At 40.4% G+C, this 21,088-nt stretch overlaps 1 protein-coding gene across 3 annotated transcripts in view; it reads right to left on the reverse strand.

Moving 5' to 3' along the window:
* Positions 1-12,765: 12,765 nt before the first annotated feature.
* The window catches only part of LOC125224804 (SH2 domain-containing protein 5-like), a 212,853-nt gene continuing 204,530 nt past the window's right edge, over positions 12,766-21,088 (reverse strand). For 2 of the 3 annotated variants that reach the window (XM_048128264.1, XM_048128266.1), the window contains 4 exons: positions 17,821-17,979; positions 16,834-16,984; positions 15,917-16,084; positions 12,766-14,701 (listed from right to left, as the gene is read on the reverse strand). In XM_048128264.1, coding sequence (XP_047984221.1) covers positions 14,519-14,701; positions 15,917-16,084; positions 16,834-16,984; positions 17,821-17,979 — 661 coding nt within the window. In that variant the 3' untranslated portion in view covers positions 12,766-14,518. The remainder of the gene's footprint in view (positions 14,702-15,916; positions 16,085-16,833; positions 16,985-17,820; positions 17,980-21,088) is intronic. The other variant, XM_048128265.1, reaches the window with a different exon arrangement.

Here is a 21,088-nt window from a genome sequence, read left to right on the forward strand (position 1 = left end):
ATTTGGTTAATGTTTTGTTTGGTCGCGTAAAAATGATAGGTACAGTCAACCAATTAGCGCCACTTGCACCAACGAAAATGCAGGGTTAACCCGAGAGTTGACCCACTATTTTATATGGAATTTGACAGATGACAGCCCACTAACCTTGAATTAAGTGGTTGATGTGCAAGTGGGCCTTAGAATCCTAGGCCACTCTAGAACCCTGTCATGTTGACACTTTGCTTCATTTGCTATAGCAGTCACTTTGACTTTGACTTTTTCTTGGCCTAGTATTCAGATTGGCTGGCTGTACCTATATCAAAGAATGATAGTATTTGCAAACAAAATATTTTTGTGCATTTTCATTTACGTACGAGAGACATTTATTTTAGTTACTAATTTTACGATTGCCTATCTCCATTATAAGTATATAGAAAAAAATATATACTGTAGGTACTCAACTTTTAGGGTTTTTCAAGTATAAAGTACAGGTGGTAATGGAGAAATTATGAATGAAATCATAAAACTAATTAAACTCGTCATGCACTTTTGCAGCTGATAGTACATACACACAAGGTTAATAAAATAAGAAAGTGCGGTAAAAAGTAGACGCAATACATTAATACTCTCCGCAAACCAAACTTTTAAATTCACTTTATTACTTACGAAGAGATTTAATAACTTAAAAAAAAAATGTTTTGTCACTCTTGCTAGTTTTATACCTACATTAAATTAAAAAAGAAGAATTGTATAGATACTGTTCCAGCATTTAACTAATGCGTGACATTGTGTTCGGACAGTTCTACAGAAGGTAACTAAAAAATAATACTAACTATGAGGGTAGTTGATACTAAGGAGTTAGCATGTAATCTGTTCAAAACCAAACATTATAGTATGATTAAACTGCTCTTCATAACGTAAATATTTTAACTATGTGAACAACCAACTCAGCACCAAAACAAGTTATAGTAAGATAACTACATGCGTGTAGAACTAACTACAGAACCGCCTCATTACCGTGCGCGGAAGTTTCCCGTCCAAGTTCATTTAACTTGTCTCGTTAATACAAACTTGGCCGTGACAATGCGTAATCGAATTCAACGGCCTCTAGGCAAGAGGACTATCGATGAAGCTCGCGTAAACGAAACGCAACTGGCTCTCAGCATCCTTGAGTTATCCCAGCTCTCTCAATCTACCTCGGCTTATGGGAGCATTGCTATCAAATGCCAAAATTTCGAGTTACTAGTTTTTACGAAAGCGATCGCCATCTGATCTTCCAACCCGAAGGGTAACTATAATATTTATAGTCCTTATTGGGGTTAGTCCGGTTTCCTCACGATGTTTTCTTTCACCGAAAAGTGACTAGTAAATATTAAATGACATTTCGCACATAAGTTCCGAAAAACTCATTTGTACGAGCCGGGGTTCGAACCCGCGACCTCCGGATTAAAAGTCGTTTGCTACCGCTAGGCCACGAGTCCAGTCCAGTTCTTGTGCAACTGGCTCTGTCGCACCAATAAAGAGCGATAGAGAGTGAGAGAGAGATAACTCTGATTCGCCATAAAGAGCGTCACTGTAATTTTGGGTAGAGGCCCATTGGGGTCGGACATTTTTGCTACTTTATAAGGCTAAGTGGAATTTAGATTTATTTCTTGAGCGGAATTTTAATAGGAAACTTTTTCTGCCAAAGAAAACCCAATGTTTTTGAGGCTGTTTCAATATCTGGGCTCAAAGCTGATCATTTATTTACTTCTTCTCATCTAAGCTTAGTAAATAAAAAAAAGACAATTGAAAAAAAAGCCTTTACTCTTATTCATCGATGTTACCTTACAGAGAAAGCTTGTCAAAAAAACTGTTGCCATTTCTATTATTATAAGCCTATTGTGTCCCACTGCTGGGCAAAGGCCTCCCCCCTCTTTTTCCATTCCTCTCGGTTTTGTGCGACAACTGACCAGTCTCTCAAAAAGGAGTCTAAGTTATACCGCCATCGCCGACGAGGTTTGCCGGATCCTCGGTTTGACTCGAGGGGCTCCCACTGCGTGGTAGTCTTGGCGCATAAGTCATTCGGCATGCGACAGGCGTGGCCAGCCCAGTCCCACTTTAACTTGGCCGCTTTCCGAGATACATCAATTATCTGAGTTTTTGAGCGCAGCGTATTGTTCCGGATTCGGTCCCTTAGTCTCACACCTATAGTATGCTGCGCTCCATAATTGATTAGCTCTCTGGCAAACCCCGAGTTTGGACTTCTGAGCTTCCATCAAAGACCAAGTCTGAGCACCGTAAGTAAGGACTGCCATTTCTAACATTACAAATATTTTTTTGACAATTTTAGCAATTCTCTTCATATACATTATCCAATATACACTTAATACACTACTCCAATATTTACACTACTCTTATTTTTATTCCCCTTTTTATAAAACTTTTCTCACACTTTACTTACCCTTCTCTTGTTAACTGAGCTGTCTCAACCGTCCTCAACGCGGGTCATTTTTAACCGACTGCGGAGTTTTTTCCATGATTAATGTGCCAAGTGCTGACCCGCGAAACTAGGGGTTAGGCAAGGAAATAAAAGTGTTATCTGAGTTATAACATCTATACACCGTGGACCTCAAATAGACGGAAAGATTTTAATCATGCATTTTTGATGTAATAACCTAAATTAAAATTGTGAAAAAACCCCCGACATAGTGGAGATTTTCATAACATGGCTAAGAAAACTCCCGACTAATTCAGGTTTCAAACAATAAAAACTAAATCAAAATCGGTTCATGGGTTCGGGAGCTACAATGCAACAGACAAATAGACAGACAGACACGTCAAACTTATAACACCCCGTCGTTTTTGCGCCGGGGGTTAACAACAAACAAAAAAATATTATAGGAGTTTTGTAATTTTTGAAGAATTTTTGAATATATTTTTACGTAAAAAGTAAATGTTATTCATAAAACTGGCACTTAAAATGAGTTTTAACGTTTTTTCTAAAAACCTCATTTTTGAAAAGTTTTACTTCTCACTTTTTGAGATCTACTCGTATCAATGAGGATAATGAGACTATTATCCATAATGACAATAACGCCTTTAAAAGTACTGATAAGTTAATAATAAGTTTTTTTTTCATTTGATAATAACTCTTATACTAGGCGATATCCAGAATAGTACATTACGATACAAGTGCGTAAAAAAGGAAGCTCGAAACGAGTGGCGATAGATTAAAACACGACCGAAGGGAATGTTTTAAATCGACACGAGTTCCGAATTTCCTTTTCGCACGTGTATCGTACGACGTTTTTCAGTACAGATGAGCCTCCGAAGTTTTGACCTGGCATATAACGAACCACTTTTCGCACTAGTGCGTAAAAAAACATCTGTACTGAAAAAAATTATATGTACATATGACATTAAAGTCTCCAAATGTGGTCAGGAATACACTGTTAAAATCTTTTGGGTTATTCAGGACCAAAGTGTATAGTGAAACTATAAGAAGGCTGTCTAAGCGCCTCATAGACGCTTCTGGTGACCAGGGGCCCATTTCTCGAAAGTTATTAGTCTAATAATATTAGTGTGTTGTCATGGCAACCCATACTGTTTGACAGTTCATGGACTAATAATATTAGTCTAATATCGTTCGAGAAATAGGCCCCAGAGGGCTGGCCAATATTTTGCTCAGCGGATCAGCATTGCTATCCCGCGGGGCAACGTGGCCAGGCCAGCCTTCTTCTGGGCACCTTCTTCCCAACGAGTAATGAGACCTAGGCCAAATTTTGCAAGCTTTAATGTAAGTGTTTTATTAATGTGCTAATTTGTATTTTAGTCATCAAAAGCGATGTCTCTCGGACATTGCACCATAAATCTTCTGAAATAGACGCTAAGGCCAGTAGTAGTAGTAGTAATTTGTATGTTTAAGGTTCACTTGCACCACCGAAAATGTGAGGGTTAACCCGAGGTTGACCCGCCATTCTAGATGGAATTTGACAGTTGACAGCCCACTAACCTTGAGTTAAGCGGGTTGTGCAAGGTTCGAGCGCCATCTTAGCGGTCTCGTGTCGTGAATAATTTATTTTTCTTTTGCTCATTAATGTTGTTTAAAGTGTAATATCGATAGCGTATTATGCAGTAAACTAATGTTGTAGTGTAGCTGATGAAAAATTAATCTCGAAACAAATTTAGCCTCTTTTTTGTCGTCAACGGCCGGTAGTCCACGTGCTCTTATAAAATCTAGCTATCAATTTACAAGTGCTAACTCACCGTACACTGTCGTACTTACCGTACCAAAATGCCTGCAGGCCTTCTGCATTCATGACGACCGGTCTGGCTCAGTCGGTAGTGACCCTGCCTGCTAAGCCGCGGTCCTGGATTCGAATCCCGGTAAGGGCATTTATTTGTGTGATGAGCACAGACATTTGTTCCTGAAGTCATGGATGTTTCTATGTATATAAGTATGTATTTATCTATTTAAGTATGTATATCGTCCCTCAGCACCCATAGTACAAGCTTTGCTTAGTTTGGGGCTAAGTTGATCTGTGTAAGGTGTCCCCAATATTTATTTATTTATTTTATTTATTCCCGGTGCAGCCGCTCTGACCGAGTGAGCCACGCTCTCCATCCCTTCAAATTCACGACAATTCGTCGCTCAATTTTGCCGTGAAAGATCAAACAGTTTTGTTTAATTTTATCGGTACATTTCCTTGCACAGAAACATGATCAGAAAATACCTATTTCAAAATATATTATACGATACTCATTGTTTGGTATAAATACATTGTTATTGTAATTAAACACAGTTTGTATCTGAACGAAAAGCAAACATTGTATACGTTAAACGTTCGTGAGACATATTCAAATATTTAATGAATCTACGGTTGTACTATATGCCTGAAGAGGGGCCTCCAAGCTTAATTTTTCTACGGGAGCTTCAATTTTTTTTTTGCCATTTCAGTCTTGGTCCCATAGCAAAATTTACTCAATGTGACCTAAACATAAACTGGTTTTAATATTTGCTCTTCGTTGAGATACAAACTGTATGTCTGCCTACAGTTTACTTTGGCGCAATCCTTCCCTACTGTAGGTATAAGAAATCTAAATTTAGTTCGAAAATTGAAAATTTGTTTCTTTAGTAAATCGGCGAAAATGGAGGATAGAAAATATTGAAATATTTCGTTTGATTAAAAAGTTTGCTTACTTTACTTTTTACTCAAAGAAGTTTTGATTAAAACACTATTTCATTGTCAGATCCTTGCTAAAAATTGTTAATTCGATTTTGTGTTTAGTTTTCGAACTGAAAATTGCTAAAATCGAAAGGATTTGGGAACTTCAGTCAAGTAAATACCTAATGGTACCATGATTTATAGAAAAAATGTACGATTTGACCTTGAGCTTAATCATTTATAACGTGGAAATATAAATTACAATTTAATAATTTTATCTGTTGGAGAATTTATTGTCACTGCATAGGCTAATTTTTGTCTCTTTCTAACGCGAGCGAAGCCCTGGGCAAAAGTTATTTCATTACAAAACTGATATTCATTTCAGCCAAAACATAAATTCTCCAATAGAGATAATTATTAAATTGTAATTTATATTTCCACTTCTTATTTCTCTAGAGAGTGCTCTATCCCTTCAACTATCTCCACTTAAAAAAATCACGTCAATTTGTCGCTCCGTTTTGCCGTGAAAGACGGACAAACAAACAGACACACACACTTTCCCATTTATAATATTAGTATGGATTAGGCCGTTATTCTTGAAGGCCTTTATATGGTTACGTTAACATAATTATATTATGTATTTGTACAACTGTTGTCTTGTAAGTAGTTTTTGATTAGGTTACTTGTTATTGAATATAATGGCAGCAGCAAGTTCCCACAATTTTCCTGTGTTCTATCATATCAACCCCTTTTGTGTGTAGTAGTAGTAGTAATCACTTTATTGTGTACAACAGCTTATATACAATTTATGTGTGTATGCGGTATCTCTTAATTAATTTCCTTCTGTCCCCGACAACCATAGATGGGAATACATAGACAACCGTATTCTACTTTTTATTATATTTTAAATAAACGACCATAATCTATACTCTATCTCGGATACTCAAAGCAATTTCATATTCATCCTCGTACGGCTTTAAGCTCGCTCCTTTTACTTTGACATGTAAAGTTGCTTGAAGTTATAATCTAAAACCCTTGATCGATACCTATACATATAGTTATGTATATCTGCGGTCATAGCTCACACTAGGTCACACTAGTTGGATAAACTCGCATCGGTGCGTCCCTATTTCACTTACCTACAAATAGTGCGAAAAGGACGGCCTGACATTTTATCGTTGCGTATATTTACCATACTTGCCTGCCTGCAGGTTCAGCACATGATTGCCGCGAGAGTATGTCGCCGCGAGATAGACTACCCGTCCTTATGTCATTAATACAGTTAAAAGCAGACGTGTCATCTATCTCGCGGCGACATACTCTCGCGGCAATCATGTGCTAGGCCTACTGGTGTACAGATGAGTTTATAAATATGTCGGTAACTAGGTACCTTTCGGAAACTCTTCTTCAAATAAATTATTTTTATACAATCCTCTGAGACTGTGACTAGTTTAACTGTGTGTGTAAAAAGTGATTATGATTTTGAAATACACACTTACATGTTAGGATTTTTTAACCGGACACTGTCTTTATTATATTCATAAGTTCTGTGATATTCATGTTACTTTAGCAATAGATATAAAATAACTGATAAAAAAAAACTGTTTATTTCTATAAATAATTACAAATAGCATGTTTTTTCTTAACTACTAATCTTAACTAATAAAGATTTTTTGAGTTAAGGAGTCCTGCCGATATGACTAAAAAATATGCTAATGATTGCATGCATTTTTACATATTTGAGGGTTAATTACTCAATTAATTGGCGTCGTTAGACTGCCTTATCTTAAACAAATATTTCTTTACAATATTTCTTACCTGCATATTCGTTCGTCCCTCCAACGAATTTAATAGTTCGTTTGAAAATCTATCTGCGGTAGCATACACTTCCCTAACCTTTGCCCGTACACATTGTTACTTTTCATTTTGTATCATGTTGTAATACTTACCTCTAACTTATGTCACTGAGATTTTCTGCGATGTGACGTATCAAAAGTGTCGTTGCTTTAAACATGTTATTTTAGCACCCACATATCCAACCCATATCGTATCCATGTTGCTCTAATATTTGACACAATATTAACTTCGAATCGGCCCGTATTGCGCTTACATCAAATTTCTTACCCGTTGCACATTTCCCGTGCTTTTAAATCGAAATGCACTTTTACGAATTGGTTCACAAGCCGTCGCCAGCCGTGTGGCGCCTTTGCAAATTCCATCCAATTGAAAACTTGTTGCCACGAGCGGGACAAATCCGATTCTATCCGATTTCCTCTGCAAATGTGATAATATTAGGTAAATATGGATACAGAGACCATATTGTGTTGATATAGACATAACAAATGCTGGTCTGATTGGTAGGTTAGTCCCAAAGCGAAGTGCTGCCGATTTTTAGTACAAATGACTAAACAGCGCTTAGTTGCGTGCTATCGTTCCATGTTCAAAGTTGCAGAGGTCTGAATTAACTAACCGATTTGCGATCAACAGGAAATATTGTGTTTTTAATCCTCGTAAAAATATCCATTGAGAGTGCCATTAAAATTTAATGTTTAATTAGTTATTTTAAGCTAAATCAAATTAAGAGTAAAAATAAACTAACCATGTCAGAAGTATTGTTTGTTTAGTTTCTATTATTGAGAATGCTAGCGCAATCTAGAATTCTACATCTCGTCTCGTCTATGGTCTGTAGATGGCTGCATGCAGTCAATATTGCATAGCCTTTTCAACTCGTTTGAACGAGGATCTGTGGGTTGATTGCTTTACAGGCCTCAAGTCAGATATTTTGATTGAACTCAATTTCAATGCCTGAAACGTTGTTCCTTTGGTTCCATTTTTGAAAACCACCGTTAGTTCGTAACTTAAGGCACTGGTATAAAAGACACGGCTTATTTTGATAGCTCACCGCTGGGCGAGTAGCTAATATAAACATCGCCGTGTCTCTTTTATTTACACGGGAGTGATTATCTTTTGTTCGTTTTTATAGCCGATAGCTCATAGCTTACTAGCTCGCGATGGGACCAGTGCCTAAGACACCCGATGGATATTTTGTTCAGAGTTGAAAAATAGCAGATCCCGGCAGGTGGATGGCTATAGTTAGTTGAACAAAAAACAAATATAAAGTGAACGAAACACTTTTTTTCCTCTAGATCAAAACGAGAATAATACAAACTGTTAAATGTTAAATAAAATCAATTCATAATGTAAGCACCTAATTTTCATTTGAAATCATCCTTAATAGTTAAATTCCATCGGCCGACTTAAATTTATTTGCATAAACTGGATAAAATGCAAAGTTTTCATCCGTTTTTGAATTTTCAGGCGAGCTTTTACCATTTTGTGTGGTGAAAAACTTTAGATTGGACACTAGAAAAAAAAAATTAAGAGAATGCCATATGCACATAGAGAACATAGTGCTTCCCGGCGTGAATTAATAAGTCCTAAGAACTTTATACTCTTCAAAACAATGGACATGACGATGAAACTCAATATAATCATAATTATTAAGTACCTATCTATACCTACAGCCGAGTATTATACAGTCCTTAATAGACCTATCAAACTCAAATCACCGCAGCTCCCAACACATCAAATTTAATCGCTCCTATCAAACCAACACTGACGTCACTTAGATTACTTCATATCATTTCACTTGTCAAAAGTCGAATTACTTTGGAAATTGAATGAACTTACGACGTTCTGGTTGTGGATAGGTGTCACCGCACTATCATAGTTGAGGGATCTTGTGGGGTGTTGATCTTGCATGTTAACGTATTAGTCATGAATCTCATGTTACAAGATATTCTTGGTAAACGTACTATTATGTATATAAATAATTAAGTCAACTTTATATCAGTACAGTCAGAGCTGGAACGAAGCCAAGGCGGTGGCTCAAGATAGAAAGGCGTGGAAGGATCTTGTGGAGGCCCTCTGCACCTAAGGGGTGTCTTAAGGGCAATCAACGACAACATAATTATCAGTACATAGACTCAGAAACTCAGAATTATACACTCAGAAAGAACCTTTAGGCAAAAAAGTTATCTTAACAAGTTTATACCCTGTTGAGGTAAAGTTCACTTTTTTTGATTCCTGTGTGAAAACTACCTACAACATCGAATACTGAAACCAATTAAAATTTATAATTTAAGACAGTCTCTAAGCTAGCAAATAAAAACATTTTTTTTATTTCTCAAATTATAAATGTATGTGTAACGCCATCTTCCCGTCAGCTATGAAACTGAAACATCTCCAAAGGTAAATAAATAAAACTAGAGAACGCTGCGGCATTCACGCAGTGCTTCAGAAGCGTGAAAAGTGTGCCGATTTATCCAGAGATGGCGTGCCGTGGTGTTTGCGTTTGTAGAAAATATTTGTTGTACTTCCTTCTAAATTGTAACTTTGATTTAGCCGAGCGAAATATTTGGAATGAAAATTGAATATTGTGTGAGCTCAATAGTCATATTATTAATAGTAATAATTATCCAACCTTAGCGTCACCGCTGGTTGAGATTGTAAGGATTTCAGGGGGCGTAGCCGAATGGCCCGTGCAGGGGGTGGTGAAATTCTTAGCCCGTGTGGTGACGGGTTAAGAATTTCACCACCCCCTTTCATCCCGTGGGTGTCGTAGATGTCGACTGTGGGATACGGGTTAAGTTGTGGCGTAGGCGAGAGGCTGGCAACCTGTCACTGCAATGTCACAATTTTCGTTTTCTTTCAACCCCTTTTTGCCAAGAGTGGCACTGAAACTTGAGTAGTTCATGTGCTCTGCCTACCCCTTTATGGGATACAGGCGTGATTGTATGTGTAGCCGAATGGCATTTCTGCGACGCGAAACGCCACCGAAACGCCGCAGAAATGTAGTCTGACTCTGTCGCGCCAATACGCATGATATTACGTACATTCATAGATAGCTACGAAAGAGATATTATCGTGAGCGTTTGTGCATTCTGCTACGCACACTGGAAGAGTCGTAGAATGTGTGAAACTGAATGAAGAGCAAACGCTTTTCATTCAGTCAAGTACCTACTCAGTTCACGATATTTCTCTTTCTGCACAGTCATAAAAATTACTAAAGCTACCATATTAAAATAATATCATAATACCCCCAGTAGGTATGTTTCTCGCCTTATTGCATTTATGTATCGACTCGACTTTTTTTGCTAGCCTGTAATGGTGTCCCACTGCTGGGCAAAGGTCTCTCCCCTTGACCTCCATGACTCCCGGTTTGTTTTATGTTATTCATATTTTATGGCTAACTAGATATAAAGGAAATAGTTAATTAAACAAGCATCTTTTTCTTATTATTTATTTTATAAGTGAATAAATTAATTGTTTTAGGTTGATGCTACTATTACAAAGTGATACAAAATGGACCTTTTAAACAATATTATAAATCAATAAATGACTTTTTTGTGACAATTGTTGCTTCTAAACATCGTATGAAAAGTATTGATCAATTTCAAGACAGTTTTTAATATATTTTACGATTATTTGAATATACTAAGCATTATAACTGAAAAACCATTAGAATAAAAATGAGACCATTTAACCATGTGTTTACAACTTCAATGCAGTAAAATACAGTAAGATAGATATTTAATAACTAATTTTCAATTTACTTATTTCTGTTTCAAAGAATTGTAATACATGGGTAAACAATTTGCAACTAAGAATATTTTTAAATCAAATATCATACAAATAAAATGTTCCTTCAATATTTTGTTCGTAATTTTATTTAAATACAATAATGTAGTTGATAATAAATATGATAAACATCAACAGCCACTATATTATGATCTACATACAGTTGATAACGTTATATATACTCATATACAACGCGTCCATAAGGCAGTGTAACAATTAACAGCATGACAGACGGACCTACATAACTGTTTCAATGAAATTACAGATATAGTGATTGAAACTAACACGATCTTCACTCATATTAGAACTAGAAGATGTAGATCAGCAGGTCTCAAAAAAATTGTAACTTATCGGGTTTCCCAGTAAAACCTCGGTGTACAGGACAATTGTCATAATTAAGAAAATATAGATACTAGAGAACCTTAATGACCAAATAAAACTTACTGAAATCTCAATTCATGAAATAAATCTTGGTAACAAAAAAGGAATTTAAAAAAAAAAATTTTTTCTTAATTTTTGTACAAACTTTTCGAGAACTACTCTGATACAACTCCCAGCCAGTCTACCCGTGACCACAGACGTAATGCCATGTCCGAAACGTCGGGTTAAAATAGAAACGTAAGTTTTACGCGATAAAGTCCTGTTTTTATTTAATAATATTAAGTAAATGACAGATTTCCTAATAAATAATAATCTGAGTGAAAGGTTTACTCGTAGTTGTGAAAATAGGGATGGATAATCTAAGGACAAGGAAGGAAAGAAACAGCGGCTTAGCAGGAAAGAACCAGCTCGTTAGGTGTGCTTAAATAGCTTGAGCCACTGTATTCGGCTATTTTCTACCATGACACTGTTCCCTCCTCGACTTTACCACAGTAGTAGGCACAGTATAAGGACGACTCAGTAGTTAATTTCCCGTGATCGGTATTTGGCTGTCTCGCACGCCCCGCGCACTACCTTGGCAGCGCCACGCAGCGCGGCGCGTACTGACGCGACCGGCATCATCCGGTTCCGCATGTACTCTCTGCACCTCGCTCGCGCAGAGCGCTACTCAAGGACAAACCGCGCGGAGCAAAATTTGTTAGAAAAGTATTACTGAGTCGTCCTTATATTGTGATTTGTGACTTTACTTATTAAGGAACATACCCAAGAAAAGTTATTGACAAAAAATTATTTTGCCTATTTCAAAATACATTTCCTCCATTTTTGGTTTAAATTTTGTTTAAATCGCCTTTTTCTTGTAGTTAATTCACATTAATAAATCCTTTGATTAAAATGAAGAGTGTTAAATATAGAACTTATCACTGTTTTTTTCATGAGATCCGAATGTCACTTACGCCAAGCCATGTTTAGACATAAGGTACTCACTAAAAGGCATCTTGTTACAAATATTTAGATCAGCACGTCACAATAGTCTTACCAAATATAGTTTGACAAAACTTTTCAGCATCAAAATTAAGTTGCTAGCTATATAACTAATGTTTCAGTTTAAAATCTTATACTTTTAAACGAGCAATTCTTGTATATTTATTTATTTATTTATTTATATATATATATATATATTTATTTACACTGACGATCTCGGAAACCGCTCTAACGATTTCGCAGAAATTTGTTATGTGGGGGTTTTTGGGGTGAAAAATCGGTCTAACTTATCCTTAGGTCCCGGAAAACGCGAATTTTCGAGTTTTCATGCGTTTTTCTTCGCGCGCCATCTCGTGTGCAGTAGTTGTACTGTTAAGACAGAATTCTTTCGGTCGATGTAAGTACTATTTATTGCAAACACTAGATGGCGACACAGGTCAAGGCTAAAACGAATAGAAAAATACACTATTTGAGTTTTTGTGGCGAAATGCGCGCCATCTCGTGTGGAGTAGTTGTGTTGTTAAGGCTGAGAATTCTTTCGCTCGATGTAGGTACTATTCATTTTTGAACTAGATGGCGACACATGTCAAGGATACGAAACAGAACCGAGCGAAGCTCGGTTGCCCAGATATTATTTTGATAAAGTGATGATCAACAAAAAAACATATCATTCAACATATCATTCATTCAAAAAGTCAACTTTTTATAGGTTTATATCAAACACGATCAAATAATAAAAAATACCGTTCGCCATCTATTGACAAAATTTGTAAACCATGAACAGTTTTTACGAACTGGCGCCATCTTTTGATTAATTTGTAAACTAAAAATGATAATACTTTTGTCACATACATTCCTTTATACTTCAACCGATTATTTTTCGACAAATATATTTACAAATTACAAATGTGTTATACATTGATAAAGGCGTGAGTTGTAAACCAGTGCCTTAACATTTTAAGACTAGAAATCTAGGATATTACAAAATTATAAAAGCAAACTCAATTCCTTCCTATATTATGTCTATTAGATATGACACATGATACTATAGTTACAATCCATATACACAATATTTTACATATTTTTACACATACATGACGTATATATCACATTATTTTTTTTATTAAAAGTACGTCAATTTACGGTAGGCACTGTTTATATGTAAGTATAATTATTCACTGAATAAAAACTTTTCAAGATGATCTTTAAATACAATTTGAACAATTTGTTTCATAATGTTCATAAAATACGAGTAGTGATCGTATAAACAGTGCTTTCTATCGTAAACATATACACAAAAGAAATTATTGCAACTTTTCAAAGGCTACTAGAGCTCCCCACTTTTATAATTTAATGACTTTAAAACGACTAATTTTATATTTCCGTTGCTTAATATTGAGACATATGGATAACATTACAGCTATAATTTGTATGGAAAATCGTAACATCGACCAGGGGGCCGATTTTTGAGTCTCACTGTCACTAAAATACCGGTTGAAAACGGTGATTTGCCTATTATTTTCAGTGACTATTTTCTGAATTCGAACGCCGTGAGCCTCAAAAGTCGGCCCCCAGATCATGAAATTTCTAGAAAAATTCTCAAAAGGGAAAAATATTGTTGCGCTCCTAGATTCTGAGTAACGACGAACCAAACGTTGTCTTAGTTTCAATGTCCGAATAAGTAACTACTGTAAAAAAAACTCGGTTTTGATAATTAGATTCAGATTGCCGATATAATACAAATTGTAGCTGATATGTTATCTACTTGTTTGAGTCAATTTGGAAAAGACAACCTATAGGGCTTACAAATTATTTAGCTACTTCTAAATCTTGCGCTTCGACACGAATTACTGAAGACACAACTTATTGAAAGTAATCAGAACAGGAGTAACGATTATTATTTCTAAATGTGTCTGAGTGAAGAACAAATACAAGAGTTCTCGCCCTATGGTACTCTTTTACCCATTGACTTTTACTTTCTTTACTAAGTATCAGATAACATTTTAGCATTAGCTGTAACCTACAACCTGAATACCCCCAGTACGACTAGGACCTAAGAACTAGCTTCTGGGTCAAAGTCATCATTACACTAGTTGGGTTCCACATAAAAAAATATTGTTGTGATTTTATATTTCCATTCACTCACGTACGCACCATACTAATGTCTTCAACGTGAACGTGTGCACAAGCTGCTACATATGAAAATTTAACAATTAAGATGCCGGAGATCAACGTTTCACTCGACGACCCTTTCCCTCCAATCCTTCAGTATCCTTAGACACTTTATCGTCCACACAATCGATTAAGTCAAATCCACAAAGCACTGGCCGGCTTCAATAGTCCTCCACCTATAGATACTCCAGCCTCTTAGCTAGGAGGTCAACCTTGTGCTATACGTCGAGCTGCGGGCGGAAGGGTAGATGGCGCGGCGTGTGCGGCGCGTCCTCGAGGTCGCGCGGCGCGCGCGGCGGCGCGGGCCGGCGCGCCAGGCGCAGCGGGCACGGCAGCAGCTCGGGCATGACGCTGTGGTGCGTCACCAGGGCTGAGAGCGAGGTGAACTCTTTTGTGAAACCCTGAAAATTATAGAATAATTCATTAAAATAAAGTTGAAAATACGTAAGTGTACAGTCTGAGTAAACGCTCGGTGTTGAGCGTTCGCCGGGGAGTACGGCGGGGCGGGCGAGGGTGCGTACAATCTATGAAATGAAATGAAATAAATGAAATAAAATGAAATGAAATATTTATTTTCCAAGTAGGCATATTACAATGCGCATATGAACGTCAAATAAAGCTACGCCGGCTCTAACCCTACGCCTCAGCCTCGAGAAGATTTCAGTCCCCCTCAGTTGGAGGGGGGTATCCACTATGGGACCGGCAAGAAACTCGGCGGGCCACTTCTTTTCAAAACATTACATCTTATAATTAACATGCATTAAAAAAACGAGATACAATTTAATCAGCAAAAGTATTCATCAAAAAAAGAAATATTAACAGACTAGGTACCTACTCTATGGAAATTAATTTCAATAAATTATACAAAGTACAAAGCTACTATGATTAATAAGAGATGTTAGAGATGTATAGAGTCTCTAAGTGTTAAAGTACATCTAAAAAAAAGAAAAATTATACATGATGAAGATGCCTGCGATGACCTTCAATTGTTTGACATGCATGCCGTACACCCCGCCCCGAATATGAGCATGCACTCAGGCCTTCACTTGTATGACTGTTTGTTTCCTAAATAAATAAAAAGGCATCGTAACAAAAGCATTTAACAAAGGTAACAGTCATTGCTGTTACCTTGACGAAGATGAAAAAAAACCCGAGACTCAGATGCTGGAAGTCTCACGGGAATTGCGATGCAGCCGAGTGGTAAAGCGACAAAAATGCACCCACAAACAGATGTTGAGTTACCTTCTTCTTCTTCTTCTTCTTTGTTAGGGGCTATGTAAGGCTTCATAGCGCCTTATGTATCACTGCGACCATTTCTGATCTATTGTGATCGCCACCTACTACAACTCTCGATCAAGTCCTACAAATTCGAAGATCTGTAGTATCTTTTTGAAATCGAGACACCTCACATCCTCTGGGTGTATTTGAGAGCTGCCCAGAATCAAACAACGTGTACGCATTAGAGAGGGGCACTCTGCCAGGATGTGCAGAGGCGTTTCTTTAGACTCTAGACAGAATCTGCACCGCCTGTTTGCACGTTTCCTGATAGTGTGCATGTGCTTGTTCAAGTGGCAATGCCCTGTGAGCACCCTCACTAGGTTGCGGAGTTCAGTTACCTTGATCTTGTATCCTTTAGGCGTCCTCAGTATGAGGTAGTGTGCGATGCCCGAGGGTTGGAAGTCGCGTGGGACTCGCACGGAAAGCGCAAAGCAGCCGGTTTGCGTGGTGCTACAGCGCACCATGAACGCGCCCACTGGCTGGTTGCTTAGTACTTCTAGTGCTATCTGGAAATTAGAGAAAGTAAAATTGAGATTTTGCAATCAACTACAAATTATGCTACATATAAAGAAATCGTAGTGAATAGATTTCGGTTATGGACTGAAGAAAGATGTCACTTCCTAAATTCTATAGCTTATGCTTTATGTATAAGTATTATGACGAACCAGATGATCGGACCGCATCAAAAAGATGGCACGGCTGACCTGGAACAGCAATAACTCGCCGCATAACGAAATGGACATCCATGAAAGAGGTATAGAGGTATTATGTTCAGCAGTGGACGCGAATATGCTGAGAAGAAAAGAAAAAGAAGAAATTCTATGGATCGAGAATTTTTCGTGGTAAGTTAGATTTTTTAATAATGTTGTTATGAGGATCCATTAATTTTTAATAATGAGATTTTTTAATAATGTTGTTATGAGAGCCATCACAAAATTGTGTGGAAACACTACGTGGGATGCTCAAACTCTTTTGCTCTTGACTATCTCTTGACATAATAATGTTGCTTGAACAACTATGTGGCAATGTACTGAGAAACAGCCGGCCAGAAGGCCCATGGATTGATGAAGTCCAAAAAGACCTGTGTGACCTTGAAGTGACCGAGTGGCATCAGATCGCACAGCATAGGAGCGAATGGCGGAATATAGTGTCGGAGGCCAAGATCCACTTCGGGTCGCTAAGCCAGAGCAGTAAGCAAGTAAGAACTAACTATTCTTACAGACAACGAGGCAAGAGAAAACCTAACGATGCTCACCTCTCTAGGGATCCCTGCTTGGAACCACGGCGCATGCCGCAGCTCGGGCTCCGCTCTCGGCACGTTGTTGTTCCCCGACCCGTGAGACCCACCGCACGACGACGCTCCTGATGATGATGATGTTGCTGCGCTGCAACCTGCTGAGCCACTCCTGAAAATATAAATGGTAAGTTAATTGACAGGAGAATTGTTATCTAGAAATTTGCTCGAAAACATCAAGACTTGCGGAGTCTGTGTGTGACTGTGAGGTATTTAAAATTAACAGAGTTTTGTTTTGGTCACAAGACAAAACTACAAATGACGCTCCATAAACACAGATTTCTTTCAGTCAACCTTTTGAACACTTTTCCTCTCGCGTCAAAATGTGGCTACGCGCCAATACCTCTATTAGTAAGTAATGAAAATAAACCTTATCTGTCAGCAGGACAATTTCTTTAACAGCGTCCGCCATAGCAAGTTTAGGCGTTTCTGGCTTGCTGGCGTCATGTGGATGACAGCATACGACGCCTTTAGGCGTTCTTGGCGGTCAAAAGGTTAAGATTAGATGAGAGAAGGAAATGACAAGTTACAGTTCTTTTGTAAAACTACAGTACCATACCAAATCATGCTGTTAGTTAGCCAATCACAGCGCTGGTAGCCTAGCGGTAAGTGCGTGGGACTTTCGTTCCGGAGGTCGCGGGGCCCCGGCACGCACCAATGAGTTTATCGGAACTTATGTGTGAAATATCATTTGATATTTGCCAGTCGCTTTTCGGAGAAGGAAAACATCGTGAGGAAACCGGACTAATTCCAATAAGGTCTAGTTAACCCGAAGGTTGTAAGGTCAGATGGCAGTCGCTTTCGTAAAACTAGTGATCTTGTAAACTAGTAATCTTGGGATTAGTTGTCATAGCGGACGTCAGTCTCTCATGAGCCGTGGCAAATGCCGGGATAACGCAAGGAGGATGATGATTAGTTAGCCAATCCCAATAAGCCCTTCCACCTCACCCGTTCTTGATATGGTTAGTCTTGAACTCCTCGAGGTTGTGCAGGCTGTCGTGGCGCGGCGTGAGCTCGCGGTTGGACTCGCGCGTCTCGCGGCTGCGCGCCTCGGCTTCTGAGGCTTCGTTCACGTACCCGTTCATGCATAGCGGCAGGTTGGTCGGGCTGCAAGCAGAAACCGGAAGCGTTAGGGTACACTTATGAAAATGTTACAATTTTGTTAAATTAGGTACGTTCGCGCTATGTATTTGCAAAGTTGTAAAAACCGTGAGTATCGATTGAGGATTTATTTAGATTTTAATGTAGAGCATTACCCAGTTTTTACACAAGAACATAAATATAATTGAGCAATTTAGAATTAGAAGTAAATACTCGTATTTTAAACATTTTCAAGCAGTTTTCCCAGCCCTCATTGTACCTTAAACAGGTTAGATGTGCTTATTAATTGTGGTTATATTAGCCAATCTACCAAATATAAATAAAAAAACTACCCCGAAAATAAATACCAATTTTATTACACATTTACAATGCCCCACCACCATTGAGTCTACTGATGAGTCATAATGATTCGCTGCACACAAATATTAAACCATAAATAAAACTAGTACTATCCGCTGCAAAAAGTGCTTGGCGAATTTATCAATGAATTCATTCATAATTTTCTTTATGCACTTTTGCAGTTGATAGTACATGTATTTGAAAATTGCAGCGCTCCGCGGAACCCCACGAGCTGCTTCATGAGCGGCGCCGGTCCCCTAGCCAGCACTATCAGCAGGTTAGACTAACTCACGTGGTAGTAGTGTCAGCGACTAGCAGCGTGGAGTCATCATCCGACGGCTGCTTGCAGCGCTCCGCGGAACCCCATGAGCCTCTTCATGAGCGGCGCTCGGTCTCCAGCCAGCTGTACCTATCAGTAGGATAGACTGACTCACGTGGTAGGAGTGTCAGCGACTAGCAGCGTTGAGTCATCATCAGACGGCTGCTTGCAGCGCTCCGCGGAACCCCACGAGCCGCTTCATGAGCGGCGCTCGGTCTCCTGCTAGCTGTATCTATCAGTAGGATAGACTGACTCACGTGGTAGGAGTGTCAGCGACTAGCAGCGTTGAGTCATCATCAGACGGCTGCTTGCAGCGCTCCGCGGAACCCCATGAGCCTTTTCATGAGCGGCGCTCGGTCTCCAGCCAGCTGTACCTATCAGTAGGATAGACTGACTCACGTGGTAGGAGTGTCAGCGACTAGCAGCGTGGAGTCATCATCAGACGGCTGCTTGCAGCGCTCCGCGGAACCCCACGAGCCGCTTCATGAGCGGCGCTCGGTCTCCAGCCAGCTGTATCTATCAGTAGGATAGACTGACTCACGTGGTAGGAGTGTCAGCGACTAGCAGCGTTGAGTCATCATCAGACGGCTGCTTGCAGCGCTCCGCGGAACCCCATGAGCCTCTTCATGAGCGGCGCTCGGTCTCCAGCCAGCTGTACCTATCAGTAGGATAGACTGACTCACGTGGTAGGAGTGTCAGCGACTAGCAGCGTTGAGTCATCATCAGACGGCTGCTTGCAGCGCTCCGCGGAACCCCACGAGCCGCTTCATGAGCGGCGCTCGGTCTCCAGCCAGCTGTACCTATCAGTAGGATAGACTGACTCACGTGGTAGGAGTGTCAGCGACTAGCAGCGTTGAGTCATCATCAGACGGCTGCTTGCAGCGCTCCGCGGAACCCCACGAGCCGCTTCATGAGCGGCGCTCGGTCTCCAGCCAGCTGTACCTATCAGTAGGATAGACTGACTCACGTGGTAGGAGTGTCAGCGACTAGCAGCGTTGAGTCATCATCAGACGGCTGCTTGCAGCGCTCCGCGGAACCCCACGAGCCGCTTCATGAGCGGCGCCGGTCCCCTAGCCAGCACTATCAGTAGGTTAGACTAACTCACGTGGTAGTAGTGTCAGCGACTAGCAGCGTGGAGTCATCATCAGACGGCTGCTTGCAGCGCTCCGCGGAACCCCATGAGCCTCTTCATGAGCGGCGCTCGGTCTCCAGCCAGCTGTACCTATCAGTAGGATAGACTGACTCACGTGGTAGGAGTGTCAGCGACTAGCAGCGTTGAGTCATCATCAGACGGCTGCTTGCAGCGCTCCGCGGAACCCCACGAGCCGCTTCATGAGCGGCGTCGGTCCCCTAGCCAGCACTATCAGTAGGTTAGACTAACTCACGTGGTAGTAGTGTCAGCGACTAGCAGCATGGAGTCATCATCAGACGGCTGCTTGCAGCGCTCCGTGGAACCCCATGAGCCTCTTCATGAGCGGCGCTCGGTCCCCAGCCAGCTGTACCTATCAGTAGGATAGACTAACTCACGTGGTAGTAGTGTCAGCGACTAGCAGCGTGGAGTCATCATCAGACGGCTGCTTGCAGCGCTCCGCGGAACCCCATGAGCCTCTTCATGAGCGGCGCTCGGTCTCCAGCCAGCTGTACCTATCAGTAGGATAGACTGACTCACGTGGTAGGAGTGTCAGCGACTAGCAGCGTTGAGTCATCATCAGACGGCTGCTTGCAGCGCTCCGCGGAACCCCATGAGCCTCTTCATGAGCGGCGCTCGATCTCCAGCCAGCTGTACCTATCAGTAGGATAGACTGACTCACGTGGTAGGAGTGTCAGCGACTAGCAGCGTGGAGTCATCATCAGACGGCTGCTTGCAGCGCTCCGCGGAACCCCACGAGCCGCTTCATGAGCGGCGCTCGGTCTCCAGCCAGCTGTACCTATCAGTAGGATAGACTGACTCACGTGGTAGGAGTGTCAGCGACTAGCAGCGTGGAGTCATCATCAGACGGCTGCTTGCAGCGCTCCGCGGAACCCCACGAGCCGCTTCATGAGCGGCGCCGGTCCCCTAGCCAGCACTATCAGTAGGTTAGACTAACTCACGTGGTAGTAGTGTCAGCGACTAGCAGCGTGGAGTCATCATCAGACGGCTGCTTGCAGCGCTCCGCTGGGGTTCAGCGGCTGCACCCCACGAGCCGCTTCATGAGCGGCGCCAGTCCCCAGCCAGCTGTACCTATCAGTAGGATAGACTGACTCACGTGGTAGGAGTGTTAGTGACTAGCAGCGTTGAGTCATCATCAGACGGCTGCTTGCAGCGCTCCGCGGAACCCCATGAGCCTCTTCATGAGCGGCGCTCGGTCCCCAGCCAGCTGTACCTATCATTAGGATAGACTGACTCACGTGGTAGGAGTGTCAGCGACTAGCAGCGTTGAGTCATCATCAGACGGCTGCTTGCAGTGCTCCGCGGAA

The sequence above is a fragment of the Leguminivora glycinivorella genome, chromosome 3, assembly GCF_023078275.1.
Source record: "Leguminivora glycinivorella isolate SPB_JAAS2020 chromosome 3, LegGlyc_1.1, whole genome shotgun sequence".
In the NCBI taxonomy this organism is placed as follows: domain Eukaryota; kingdom Metazoa; phylum Arthropoda; class Insecta; order Lepidoptera; family Tortricidae; genus Leguminivora; species Leguminivora glycinivorella.